Raw genomic sequence first — 14,118 nt, forward strand, 5'->3', positions numbered from 1 at the left:
CAGGACTTTGAATTATCAAAAGTGATATTCAGTACATACATACTGTCTTCGAAAATCTTGCTTTGCACTGATGTTTCTCTGCCAGTTCTGTAGTGGAGAAATAATCTTTCCTCTATTTTCATAACACCCGGCAAAGTACCTTCTTAGAGATAAACTCATAAAAAATAGTTGTTGAATTAATAAAAGCATGAATTAATGAAATTTCTTATGATAATAGATTTATAAAATCTAATTATTCATTAAAATGCAATAGAAAACACCTCATATTTCAAGTAATAGCCAAAAATGAGCAACAGGGGAGATTTGGCATGTTTTATTTTAGAGTTATAATTTTTTTTCTGAATAACTAGTGGAAATGATAAAAAAAAAAAATACATCTCTCACAGCAATGGAGAGACTTCTGTGGTCCTTTAACCATTAATGTGTTGTTGGAGAGAAAAAGATGTTTAATATCTAAAGATGAATACCTTTTGATATTTTGAATAAAAAAATCTGGCATTTCTTAATCATTTTGAAATAAATACCATGTACCATTAAGTATACAGAAACATGATAAATGCAGAACTTAACTTAAAAGTTTAATTAAATTCCTCTGTAAGTTAAACCCAGACACGGATTCATGTCTAAAGATATTTAATATTTATTTTTTTCCTTTAAAGTGATGCTATTTACATTTGACCTTAGAAGGTAAATTGTATCAGTAGGACATCAGGGATTAAGCTGGGCAGTATTAAAGTTAGAACACTCACATGTTTGCAGATTTTCTATGTTGTTAAAAAGAAAAATCACTGTAAAATAAATACTTATTCTTTAATTGCAAGTATCGTAATATGAAACAATCTGTAGGTGGTTCTAAAGTTCTGTCAAGGGGCACTTCCCAGGAGGTGTATTACTACTGTATGAGTGTGGAGAGCAGAGGTGGAAGTCAAGCAGTGGCATTCCATGGGATATTCAGAAAGGTTAATAGTTCAGTTATTCCCAAGAAGCCTTCTTGTTGCAGACCCGTAATTAATGGTCCCACTGCTGCGCTCTCTCGTTCACGCCTTCTTCCTCTTCAGGGAATGCTGATTCATTCTGGCCTTTCATATGCTTAACCCCTGAAATTATAAAAATTATGCTCAATTTATTTCTGGCAGATTGACTGCTTTGCTCCAAGAGATAAAGAAAATGACAGGAACGTTTTCATTGGTGTATATGTGTTTTCTCCAAGAATCTAAACAATCAACCTATATAAACCTTTTAATTAATTCACCGAGGGATAAAAACACACCCAGCCCAATTTCCATTAGAGACAGGCATCTTTTATAGTCATTAAACCTTCTTCATTAAGAATTGCACCACTGCCTATTAAAAACCTGTTAACTAAAAATCTGCTCCCAGGCTCTTATTGTAATTCTGACATATCACTTAGTTCAAATATTTCTTTTGGCATCCATGAACTCTGTTACAATGAAAACCATTAGAACCTCAGGAACAAAGAGGTCTGTGTGCACGATTTCTATAACTTGCAAACAAAAAAAGAATCAGAATGTTGTTAGTCTTCTTTAGGAATAAAAACATATGGATACGATTCTGAAACTTCTGTATTAAAAATGCTTCAGTCACTTCCTCCACAATCTACACAGAGGAAAACCATTGTCAAATCTTTGCCTGCTATGTAAGCTTATATGATCTGGCTTCTCCCTACCTATCTGGCCTCATTTCCACCAGCCTTTCCTGCATCCCCTTCTAATAGTAATTTATGCCCTAACAATACTAACCTGCTCTTAAACATTACAGATCACTCTATGTGTGTCAACTGCTCAGTTGTCTGATTCTTTGCAACCCCACGGACTGCTGGGCTCCTCTGTCCATGGAATTCTTCAGGCAAGAATACTGGAGTGTTCTAGCCATACTAGCCATTCTCTTCTCCAGGGGAGCTTACCAACCCAGGGATTGAGCCTGGGTCTCCTGCACTGCAGGCGAATTCTTTACCATCTGAGCCACCAGGCTGCCCACAGGTCACTCTAGGCTCCCTCAAACCTCCATCTTTTTCTCGTTCTATTCTCCCTGCCAAATAGCTTCTTCCTACTACCCACCTGATAACCTCTCACTCATCCTGATCTCAGCTGGCCTCCTCTGTGAAGGCTCCCCAAGTTCTCCACGTGGACCTCCTTGGTCTTTCAAATATTTCCCTCTGCTCTGGGATCACTTTCTTTTTATCAATTACTTTATAGAACTATATTTGTTTACATATCTTTCTCACTAGAACAAACTTGCTGAGGTCAGGATTACGGAGTTTCACTTTGGAGTCCCAGGCACACAGCCTGGCAAATAGGAGGTGTTCATTAATACTGATTGTATAAATGACTAATGGGATGAATGATGTGACACTTAAATATATGTCTTTGGAAGTTCCATACTAATGTATGTTCAGGTTTTTTTCAAAATTAATTCAAATTTGGGGTATAAATCAGAAGGCAATTACTACAACCATACTCTACAAAATTATCTTTCATTTCACTTGGGTCTATTCTGCTAAAACATCATACTAGCTGACAGTCTGCCTTATAGTGATGCTTAACATTGAAAAGTTTATAGATATTATATTTTTCAGAAAAGTGGTTTATGAGATTTTCTAAATATTACTGGAAAACATTATCCTTAGAATTAATAAATGAAAGGAAGTCACTGCTCTTGTTTACTATGAAATGAAGAAACTAAAAAAAAAAAGAGAGAGTGGATTTGTATATACTATAGTCAGCAAGCCTCAGAGAACCATTTGACAAGGAATGACATCCCTGGGCTTGGGGGATTATTTTGAAAATATATTTGATTGGTTGTAATAATATTTAAATACTTAAATTTCATCTGCAAGCACAGATCACTCACAGTCACTATAGAGAACTTTGTTGTTAACAAATGGAACTTATTTCATCTTGGTATAGATTACATAGGAGAAAAAGGTCTAAATCCTGAGGAGAAGGAAGGGGAGTTTAACGAGCATTCAATCAGTCACTCTGCTCGAGTCTTACATATCTGAGTTACTAAACCTCACAACAACTACACGAGAAAAATCCCTGGATGGTGAAATTTAGATTCCAGGAAGATAAATGGTTTGTTTAAGGTTACAAGGATAGTAACCTCAGTGACATCAATAACCTCAGTTATGCTGATGATACCACTCTAATGGCAGAAAGAGAAGAGGAACTAAAGAGCCTCTTGATGAGGGGGAAGGAAAAGAGAGAAAGAGCTGGTTTAAGACTAAATATTAAAAAAAATTAAGATCATGGCATCTGGCCCTATTCAGATCAGTCGCTCAGTCATGTCCGACTCTTTGTGACCCCATGAATCGCAGCACGCCAGGCCTCCCTGTCCATCACCAACTCCCGGAGTTCACTGAGACTTACATCCATCGAGTCAGCGATGCCATCCAGCCATCTCATCCTCTGTCGTCCCCTTCTCCTCCTGCCCCCAATCCCTCCCAGCATCAGAGTCTTTTCCAATGAGTCAACTCTTTGCATGAGGTGGCCAAAGTACTGGAGTTTCAGCTTTAGCATCATTCCTTCCAAAGAAATCCCAGGGCTGATCTCCTTCAGAATGGACTGGCTAGATCTCCTTGCAGTCCAAGGGACTCTCAAGAGTCTTCTCCAACACCACAGTTCAAAAGCATCAATTCTTCGGCGCTCAGCCTTCTTCACAGTCCAACTCTCACATCCATACATGACCACTGGAAGAACCATAGCCTTGACTAGACGAACCTTTGTTGGCAAAGTAATGTCTCTGCTTTTGAATATGCTATCTAGGTTATGGCAAATAGAAGGGGAAAAGGTGGAAGCAATGACAGATTTCCTTTTCTTGGGCTACAAAATCACTGTGGAGGATGACTACAGCCATGAAATCAGAAGACGATTGCTTCTTGGCAGGAAAGCAATTACAAACCTAGACAGCGTGTTGAAAAGCAGAGACGTTACTTTGCTGACAAAGGTCTATATAGTCAAGGCTATGGTCTTCCCAGTGGTCACATACAGTTGTGAGAGCTGGACCATATAGAAGGCAGAACATCAAAGAACTGATGCCTTCAAACTGTGGTGTTGGAGAAGACTCCTGAAAGTCCCTTGGACAGGAAGGAGATCAAACCAGTCAGTCTTAAGGGAGATCAACCCTGAGTACTCACTGGAAGAACTGATGCTGAAGCTGAAGCTCCAGTATTTTGGTCATCTGATGCAAACAGATGACTCATTGGAAAAGTCCCTGATGCTGGGAAAGATCGAGGGCATAAGGAAAAGAAGGTGTCAGAGGATGAGATGGCTGGATGGCACCACTGATGAAATGAACATGAGCTTGGTCTAACTCCGGGAGATGGTGAGGGTCAGGGAGGTCTGGCATGCTGCAGTCCATGGGGTTGCAAAGAGTTGGACATGACTGGGTGACTGAACAACAACAACAAGGATAGTGTGGTTCCAAGAGAAGTTCTGACACATCCAAGTTCCTCAGTATAGACCGACTGAATGATAAATGAGTGAATGAAGTATAAAGTTCCATTGTCAGGAGACACCCAACTCACTTTCACCTTTAACTTTTGGATGCTAACCTAAATTAATCTATCAATCTCTAGGATTTCTTGTAGGATTACCTACTAATCTGGTTCAAACCATCTTGTCATTCCCTCTGAAATATTAAAGCCCAGTAATCATTCAGCTGCCTTCCACTCTTTCCTGAGCTAAAATTGTCTGCATCTCTCCTGGTTCCCAAAGGTTTTACTGTCTCCAGAGTTCATCCCTTTTATCCTTGAGGTAATTACAGAGTAATGAAGTTGTGTTCAGACAATTTTCTTTAAATTAGGGTTAATTCAATGCCAACATTGATTTGTCTGTATGAGGGGGTCAAACACTTTAAAAATGGTAATTAGAATTTCCAATTTATTAAACCATTAATCAACTATTCCCCATATTTTTACTATAGGTCTATTTACTTATTTATTTTGTAATAATAATGGCCACAAAGTTATATGAGAAAGCCTTCTTTAAAGTAAAATGACTCCAACAAACCTTGAAACGTGCCTTCTCAGTCTTAGTTGAGTGTGGCATTAACCATTTCCAGGTGAAAGATGTTGATGAGGCAGAAGTTGGTGACAACACAGTGCTGTTCTACTGAACCACAGATTCTTTGGTTCCCAAAGCATTTATCACTAATATCATCTTTCCATTGAGTAACAGATGTTAGTTAATTTGTGTTTTGACTCTTTTTCCTTTCCAGCAATGTTTGGTTGGTTTTAGATGCAATAAATGCTGAGATTAAAGTGTGAAGTCTGTGAAGACTGTCTAAAATGTTTCTCCCCATGCTCCTCGTCCTATCTCCAGACACACATATGCTTTATACTTCAATTTTCTTTGAACCTGCATTCAATATTTGAGTAATTCTGGAGGTAAAGGAAAGCAACTTGGTCTGGAGGTGTTGATGAAATTCTCAAAGCTTCCTCTTCTGCCAGATGCTAATGAGCACATAGGAAAACACCTCACCTGCCCAGGTGCTGATTCCCAACATGTGGCAAAGGGCCTCCTGAAGCAAGAGAGGCACAGCCAGGGTTCACGTGAGCAGAAAGCAGAGGGATTCCCAAATGCACAGAGGTGCTTTTCTCCATAGCAAGAATGAACACACAAGAGAAGAAACCATAGACAAGACAAGGATGCAACATGAATACATGAAGGGATGAAGAAAATAGTTTGAGGAAAAGAAAGCAGATGGAGTTAAAGAAGAAAAAGAAAAGAAACGTTGCCCCCACCCAGAACATTATACTCATACCCTTCTCCATTCTGTAGGTCAGGAGGACAGATGTGAGTTGGGTGAAGTTGTAAAGTGACTGAGTAAAGAATTACGAAGAATTCATCCATAAAAGGAGGCTTACATTTGGCAAACCACAGGCCAATATGTTTATCAATTAATTCAGAGGGAAAAAAAGGGCAGGTAGATGACATGAAACTCCAAAGAAAAGACGACATGATGAATGACAAAATTAGTATTCCAAAGAGCTGGGAAGATGGCCTAAGTGATTAAGGTAGAGGTCAAAGGGAGCTTTTTCTGTAGGAAGGTTATTTTGGTAGTAAAAGAGAATGAGGACAATCCAGATTGATTATGGTTAGGGGTTCAAGTGACCACAATTTCCTGGTGACCCAGCAGAGTCACCTGTGTGTAGGAACTGAGCTCTTCTAACAGCAGAGGCAGCAATTTAAGAGAGGAGACTTTTCTCGAACTGTGTGCTGGTCAGACCTTTTCTGGATTATGCTGCCCAGTTCTGGACTTGGCATTTCAAGAGTTCCACTGAAGGAAATAACTGGGATTGAAAGCAGTTTTCTGAAATCTCTTCCAGAACTGGATATGAAACTGGACTGTTAAGCATAAAGAAAATTAAGAGGACAAAAGAGGTTGCCATTGATTTCTTCAAAGCCTGGAGAAAGAAATAAAATTTATCTAAGTAGCTACTGAGAGCTGACATTCATGTAGTAAAGGCAAATTGCAGATGGTCCTTGATTTGCAAAAGGGTAAACCACTGAAAATATCATAAGTGGAAAATGCATTTAATACACCCTATTGAACATCACAGCTTAGCCTAGACTACTTTAAATGTGCTCAGAACACATATATTAGCCTGCTGCTGCTGCTGCTAAGTCGCGGCAGTCATGTCCGACTCTATGCGACCCCATAGATGGCAGCCCATCAGGCTCCCCCATCCCTGGGATTCTCCAGTCAAGAACACTGGAGTGGGTTGCCATTTCCTTCTCCAATGCATGCAAGTGAAAAGTGAAAGTGAAGTCGCTCAGTCATGTCTGACTCTTAGCGACCCCATAGACTGCAGCCTACCAGGCTCCTCCGTCCATGGGATTTTCCAGGCAAGAGTACTGGAGTGGGGTGCCATTGCCTTCTCCCATATATTAGCCTACAGTTGGGCAAAATCACCTAACACAAAGCCTACTTTATAATAAAGTGTGGCACCTCTCATGCAATTTATTGAATACCATACTGGAAGTGTAAAACAGAATGGCAGTCTGAGTACAGGATGGTTGCAAGTGTATTGGTTGTTTTCATTCATCATGGTATGGGTGAGTGGAGCTGTGCTCACTGCCTTGCCCAGCACTGTTAGCCCAGAAAAAGATTCAAATTCAAAATTTGAAATACAGTTTCTTCTGAATGTATATTGCTTTTGAACTATTGTAAGTTGAACCATCATTAAGTTGGGGACATCTGCATGGTTTAATATAAAGAAGAAAATTTCTAAGTTCTTCATGTTTGCCCAGCAGTAAGCATGTGAATGAGCTCCCCATCACTGTGTGTGTTCAACTCAAAGCGAAATTTCTGTTTCAGAGGAGAGTTAAGGGATCCTGCACTGAGTAGCAGGACAGACTAAAATAACTCCAGGACCCTGATATGCTATTCATACACAAAGCAGAGCTTCTTTTCTACTGCAGAATCTGCTCTGCTGTGAGTACTATAAGGTACAAGAAAGTAATTCTAACTTTAAATGACATAAATGGCCCAGATCCACATTTTAAAACTAATTCACATTGGGAGTAGCAAATGTAAATGAATTCATTTTTTTTCAACCACATATTTCAGTTACTTGAACTCATTCTAAAGTCCTCTAGGGAATTTGTGGGTGTATTTTGAGAGCCTCTGACCCTCTTGGAATTCTATTTATACTTATATCTGTGCCTCTTCAGGGAAGAAGGTTCGTAGTTTTCAGCAGAATCTCAGAGGGGTCTCTGATTCACAAATAGTTGTGAATATGAATTCAAGTCTAATCTCTTCGCTTTAAAGATGAAAGGACAATTTCGGTTGGCAAAGGGACTTGTTTAAATTCACATAGCAATCATGCGCTGAGCTGGGACACAAATCTGGGCCCCTAATTTCTACTGGGGGCTTTTCATGTGGACCACTAAGCGCTCAATCTTCCATTGTCATTGATCTTTTCCAAATAAAACCTGTAGGAAAATGTAGTAACTTAAGATCATGAGGCCCTTTTCATTATCAAATTCTTTCAACTCATAACAGATATAAATCTAACTTCTCAGTCTTTTTTTCATCATTGCTGTTAATGTTTTTTAATAGAATTTGTAATCAGGAAGATGTAGAATTTAAATTTAACCTAGCATAATTCTCAGAATAGAACCAAGTTACAAATAATATTTGGGTTATCGGAAAAGAAGCAATATGAGTTCAATATAATAATGTTCCTTCTGTGTGTTGAACAGGGGAGAGACACAACTGCAAATCAGATGGGAATGTAGGTCAGAGGTGATGGTGTGCATATAAAAGAAATTCATTCAATGAAAGCATGTTGCAGAAATAAAGCATTTAGAGAGTTCTGATGTGGGGAAGAGGAGGTCCAACTCGGAGATAATAATTTGGACAGCCATTGATGGAGCAATATGCTGGTTAGATTAAGCAAAATAGCAAGTCTAATTTCTTTATGAGAAAACTATTTGAAAAATACATTTAACAATCATTAGTTTTCTGAAGGCTTACTATACACAAAAGAGCGAGTTTAATGGCTCTAAAAAGATGATTGCTTGTATATCAATCCTTCAAATTTTATCAAAATAATCATGTTAATTTACTCAAGGAATATAATTTAAGCCATAATATGGTACATCAAGCCTAAGAAGTAAAGGCCCCATTTGTCAGGTTGAAAATGTGCTTTGCATTTCCCAAAACGCTTTCACATGTATTTTGTCTAATCTTCTTGTCATTCATTTAAAATAAATATAAATCATTTATAATAAATAAATGCATTCATACATAATAAATTAAATATAATATAGCTATAATAAATAGCTATCTATTAATTTAATGCTTAGGGTCACAGAGATCAAATGACCTATCCATTTCATTCCAAAGGTAAACACCAAATATGTCCTGAAACGTGAAAGTGAAGTCTTTCAGTCGTGTCCGACTCTTTGTGACCCCATGGACTGTAGCCTACCAGGCTCCTCCATCCATGGGATTTTCCAGGCAAAAGTACTGGAGTGGGTTGCCATTTCCTTCTCCAGAGTATCTTCCTGACCCAGGGATCGAACCCAGGTCTCCCGCATTGTAAGCAAGACGCTTTACCATCTGAGCCACCGGGGAAGTCTAAATATGTCCTGAACTCACCCTAAATCTATCCCTTTCTATTTTATTTAAAGTAATTTCATATACACAGCACAGTTGTTCTCTGGTCCCATACTATGACTGTTCAGTTAATGTAAATTGCAAATCCACACATAATCATTTCACTTAACTACACATTACTTAGAGAAGCATTTCTCTGCAGAAGAATAAATGTGTAATATGCTAATTTCTTAATCATACATAGGAATAGAGGCAGCATGTTTGTCTGATACTCATAAATATTCAGAAGTATTACATATTTATGTATATTTTACTTATCATATATTTTACCAAAGCTGTTGCCCAAGAGTAAAACCTGGATGAAAGATTTAGCAGTAAATACTAAGAAGATAGGAGACAAAGTACACTTACCTGCTATCGTTAGAAGTATGAATTCAAAGAGTATCTTTGAAGAGTAATCTAGTCTCATTTTTCAAGATGCAAAGTGTTCATATCTTTATCAGAAAGTCTAAGGTTGGATTCAGGCAAGAATATGATTTTTTTAATTTTGCAAGGATACGGCTGTTTAGCCAAGGTTGAGAATCACGTTGATAGACCAAATGTCTCTTTTGCCCTCTACAGCCAAGTGCTCTCCCTTTTTCTTCAAAGCTAATGCATTCCATGAACTCAGAAGTAAAGCTACATTTTTAAGCCTACACATAATGGAGCTAAACAGTGTTGGGCAATTTCACTTATAGCAAGAGACAGAATGACTCCTTCTCTTGCAAGGCTTGGCTGTCATTGATTGAACACAATAGCATATCTAAAATAAAGAATGCATCAATCAGCAGGAGTTGGTGGTTAGCCTTGAAAGCACTAAAAATAAAATAGTGAATGGAGAGTCGCGTTTAAAGCCACAGAACAAATGATGCTTATTTTTTTCTTAAGTGTGTCCACAGAAGGATGTCCTGTCCTGGCATTTTCAAAGTTTCTGCCTTCCAATTGCTTCTATTGAAACTATGGTCACTCTAGGCTACCATACCCTTGAAACAGAGCAGGGCCCTATGTCCCTTTCCCTGGGCTCCCAAGTCCTCAGCCTGGCTTTTGTCTGTAGAAAAACTTTAGTCAAAAAACAAGTTTAATCAAAAAAGTTTAAAAATGCAGGAACGAAAGAAAACAAAGGAGACCCAATGATAATCATTTGGTCATTAAGCAAAGTCAATGACTTCTAGTTTCTCCTCAAGGGTTGTAGATAATATTCTGAACCGTCTTTTCACTATTGAAACCCCCTTTGAGCTTCTTTTGAGCTGTACTGTAGATGGTGAAAACCCCCACAAGTTGAAAGAAATTAACTACGTGATGACCAGACTGCAGCCATGACTTAAACTACCCAAATCCTGAGAATGGGCCTCAAAGAAATGGGAACAAACCATGGGAATGAAGATTAATTGTACTTAAAACAATCAAGATGACACTGATCAGACCACTGCATGGTTGGTTTCAGGATGACTGTTAGAGCTGACTGTGCTGTTTCTGCAGGTAACTCCGTCCCTCCACGGATTAAAGGTCTTGCTCACTGATTGTCAGGTGGACAGTCAACCTTATGGTATTTATCCATCTGTGTCGATAATCACTGAACATCAATTGTCTAAATGCACTGGAGATTGTTAGATTGTCTGATTTTTCTCTCCTCAAATCTCTAACAACCCAGTACTCTCTTCACACTCAGTTGATTTTACAGAAATAACTGAAATAGCCATTAATGAATTGACATCAGCATGGCCAAATTACCAATATATTTGAATCTATATCCATATCTCTGCCTCCTCTCATAAGCCTCACCCTTCATTTTTATCCACCCCTCTTTTTCACAGTATGTCTCACCCTTTCAAAGAATTCTCCAAAAATTATAAACTGTCTCTCTCTGGCATCATCAATTTCTCCCATTCTACTAAAATATTTCCATAACCACAAAAACATATTTTCATTTATTCCATTTCAAGAAACTGTTTCTTGACTCCATTCTACCTCTAGTCACTGCCCCTTCTTTTTAGAACAAAACTCCTATAGTATAATAAAAGGTTACTCACTTTATAACCTTTCCTTGACATACTCTAATCAGACTTCTATGTCCATCACTCCTTTAAAATAGTTCTTGTCAAATTTCCCCAACAAACTCCATCTGGGGAAATCCAGTGGTCAGTTTCACACCCATTTTAGATAAAATCTTGACAGCATTTAACATAATTGGTCTGTTAATTTAATCTCAAAATGATCAAACACACCTGTTTTTCCACTTAGCTCCCTTGCCACTCCTTCTTGGTCTTTCTAGCTAGCTAGACAATCCTTTTCATTCTCACCCTACATGCCAGCCACTTTCAGGACTTGGTTATTGAATGTTTTCTCTATTTGTACTCACTTCTCATCCAATACTACTGTTTTAAATATGATGTGTAAATTGATGATTTCCAACTGTATATTGTCAGGCCCAGTCCCACGTCTGAGTTCAGATTCATATAACCAACAGCCTAACTGTATTCTGACTTTTAGATGTTTAATAGGCATCCCAAATTTAGTATATCTAAAACATGGTCTAGATTCTGTCCTGAATCTTCAAATAGAAACAAGCACCCGGCCCCTACCAACCTTCTCTTTTCCAAATCTTTCCCATCTTAGTCAACAGAATATTCTCAGGTCTAGTGTATTCCTTGCATCATCTTGTTCCTTTCACACTCCTTTTCCAATGCATGACCAAATTGTGAAGCCTCTACATGCAAAATTGTATTCCAAATCCAATCAGCTTTCATCAGTTCCAGCACTACCATCTTAGTCCCATTAATCTCTACTTGGAGGATCTCAGACAGCCTTCTAACTGGTTTCCCTACTTTCTCTTCTTCCACCCTATAGTTAATTCCCCAAACAATTTACAGAATAATCTCTCACAACATTGCATCGTTCCTCCAATGAAAATCTTTGATGACTTCTCATTATCCTTATCCTAAGAATGAAATTCAAATGACTCACCATAAATTCATAATCATTAAGATGCTACATGATTAAGTTCTGTCTGGTTCTGGCCTTGCCTCCTTCCAACCGTTCCCTCACGCGCTTGGCTACATTGGTATTTTACACACAGGCCTTGCACAACCTCAGACCTTGTTCACCTCATTCTCTTTACTGGATTCCTTTTCTTCTGAGGGGCTTATATGCCGTTTTTCTTCACCTCATTGGGCTTTTGTTGAGATGTTGTCACTTCAGAGAAGACCACTGACTGTCCCGTTTAAAACATCTTATGTATCTTTTACTTTCAATGTGATTTAGCTTATTTTTTCCTTCCTTTAGAGCACTGATCACTTCTTGGTTGCATATTTCTTTATGGACTTGTGGTGGGCCTCCGCTAGAATATCAGCACCATGAAACTGGAGCCAACATACTGTTTTATTTCTTGACTGATCAGCAGAGCCCAGAACAATGCCTGAACATTACAGATGTTCAGTACATCTTAAATAAGGAAATGACTAACTTTTGATCATTTAACAAACTTTAATATTATCTCACTTTAAAAAAATTTCCTATTCAACGTATAAAGAATTTTCAACCTAGCCAATTTGTTTTTTCAGATGGATGAACTTCTGCCCAATCCATTTAAGCACATCTTTGTTCTTCTTGGTCTCCCATACTATTTCAGATTACCAATCTCGACTCATTTAGTAATTATGTTTCTGAAATTCCACCTATCCAAGAAAATATGCAGGAAATCTCAAAGATGAAAAGGAGAAATGGTACTTTCCTCAGTATATAAAGTTGTTTTGATCACCAAACACAGTTAATGAATCCTATTGGGTACATGGCTTTTGTAATATAAGTAATGTAAATGGACTTGATTAAATATTTTGGTCTCCTCAGTGATTCTCCTGTTACTTAATTTTTTTCTTTGTGGGAAAGCGCTAATCCTGATGAGTTGATAGTTACATGTAGTTTCAAAATCAGCTCAGCTCTCTCCATGTCCTGAGGCTGTTTTGCTCCCCTGTTTCTGTGGAGGGCCTCAGCTCTGTTTGCTTTTCATTATGCAGCTTGCTGGCGGCCAGGAAGCTTCTGAATGATGAGATTGTTCTGTTTCATCCTCTGCCTGACCCAAGGACTTGCAGTTCGCACTCTGAGCTTTGCAACTCTTTTGCTCTGACCCTGCTTCTTCTGTTCAGATTTACCATTGTTCTCCCAGGCATTCTTGTTCACAGGCAGTTGTACTCTCTGACCATCCATTTAAACAGCAGTTTATTGTACCACCGTGGGACTCACTGACCCACTTTCATTTTTGATTTTCTGCCCTACAGTTGGTCTGTTTTGCTTGTCACCCAGTGTAAAGTCACAATCTCTCTTCTTTTTACATAGATCTTTAATAAACTCTCCTTGGATGAGCTGATGCCATTTATTCTTTTCAAATCTTGATTTATTAATACTTGATGCAAAAGGCCTAGTGAGAAGCAAATTTATATTGTTTATATGACAAAGGAAAAATAGTAAAAAATTTTTTTGCTTAAAATTGTAATTTTCTGTTATTTCTACCCTATGATATAAAAATGTAATAACTAGGAAAAACAAGTATTTGCCTACCAAATTTATTCAGTTTCTCAACACAGGATTATCTCTTACCTGGGAAATTCTTTTCAATACCAAACTTAGAACTGTGAAACTCACCTTTGACATTATAAATTAATTGCCCTAAAACCATGACTTTTGAATTTTCAAATTCTTCTCTAGAAAAGGAAAACAATCTTACTTTCAGTATATATACACTGCATTTAATTTACATCACCTTTATATTAGAAAAATTCTAAAATTATCAACAAAATTTAATGTAAGTCTTTTTTAAAAAACTCATGTTGAATTTCATTTAAACCTACAGATTAAGAGGCAGAATTCTCTTGAAGTATGTTTATGGCTTCTCACAACCAAAATGACTTGAAATTACTTCAATTTTTCCCCTAAACTTATTGTGCATCTATAGTCTACTTACCTTTCCTTAGATATTTATTTCATTTCTCACTCAAA

The 14,118-nt window shown here is 37.8% G+C and overlaps 1 protein-coding gene across 1 annotated transcript in view; it reads right to left on the reverse strand.

Annotated features, from left to right (window-relative positions):
* Window positions 1-1,008: 1,008 nt before the first annotated feature.
* PPP1R1C (protein phosphatase 1 regulatory inhibitor subunit 1C) overlaps window positions 1,009-14,118 on the reverse strand; it is a 121,195-nt gene continuing 108,085 nt past the window's right edge. Inside the window, exon 5 of the mRNA NM_001191352.1 lies at window positions 1,009-1,097. Coding sequence (NP_001178281.1) covers window positions 1,009-1,097 — 89 coding nt within the window. The remainder of the gene's footprint in view (window positions 1,098-14,118) is intronic.

This window comes from Bos taurus, chromosome 2 (genome assembly GCF_002263795.3).
Source record: "Bos taurus isolate L1 Dominette 01449 registration number 42190680 breed Hereford chromosome 2, ARS-UCD2.0, whole genome shotgun sequence".
In the NCBI taxonomy this organism is placed as follows: Eukaryota; Metazoa; Chordata; class Mammalia; order Artiodactyla; family Bovidae; genus Bos; species Bos taurus.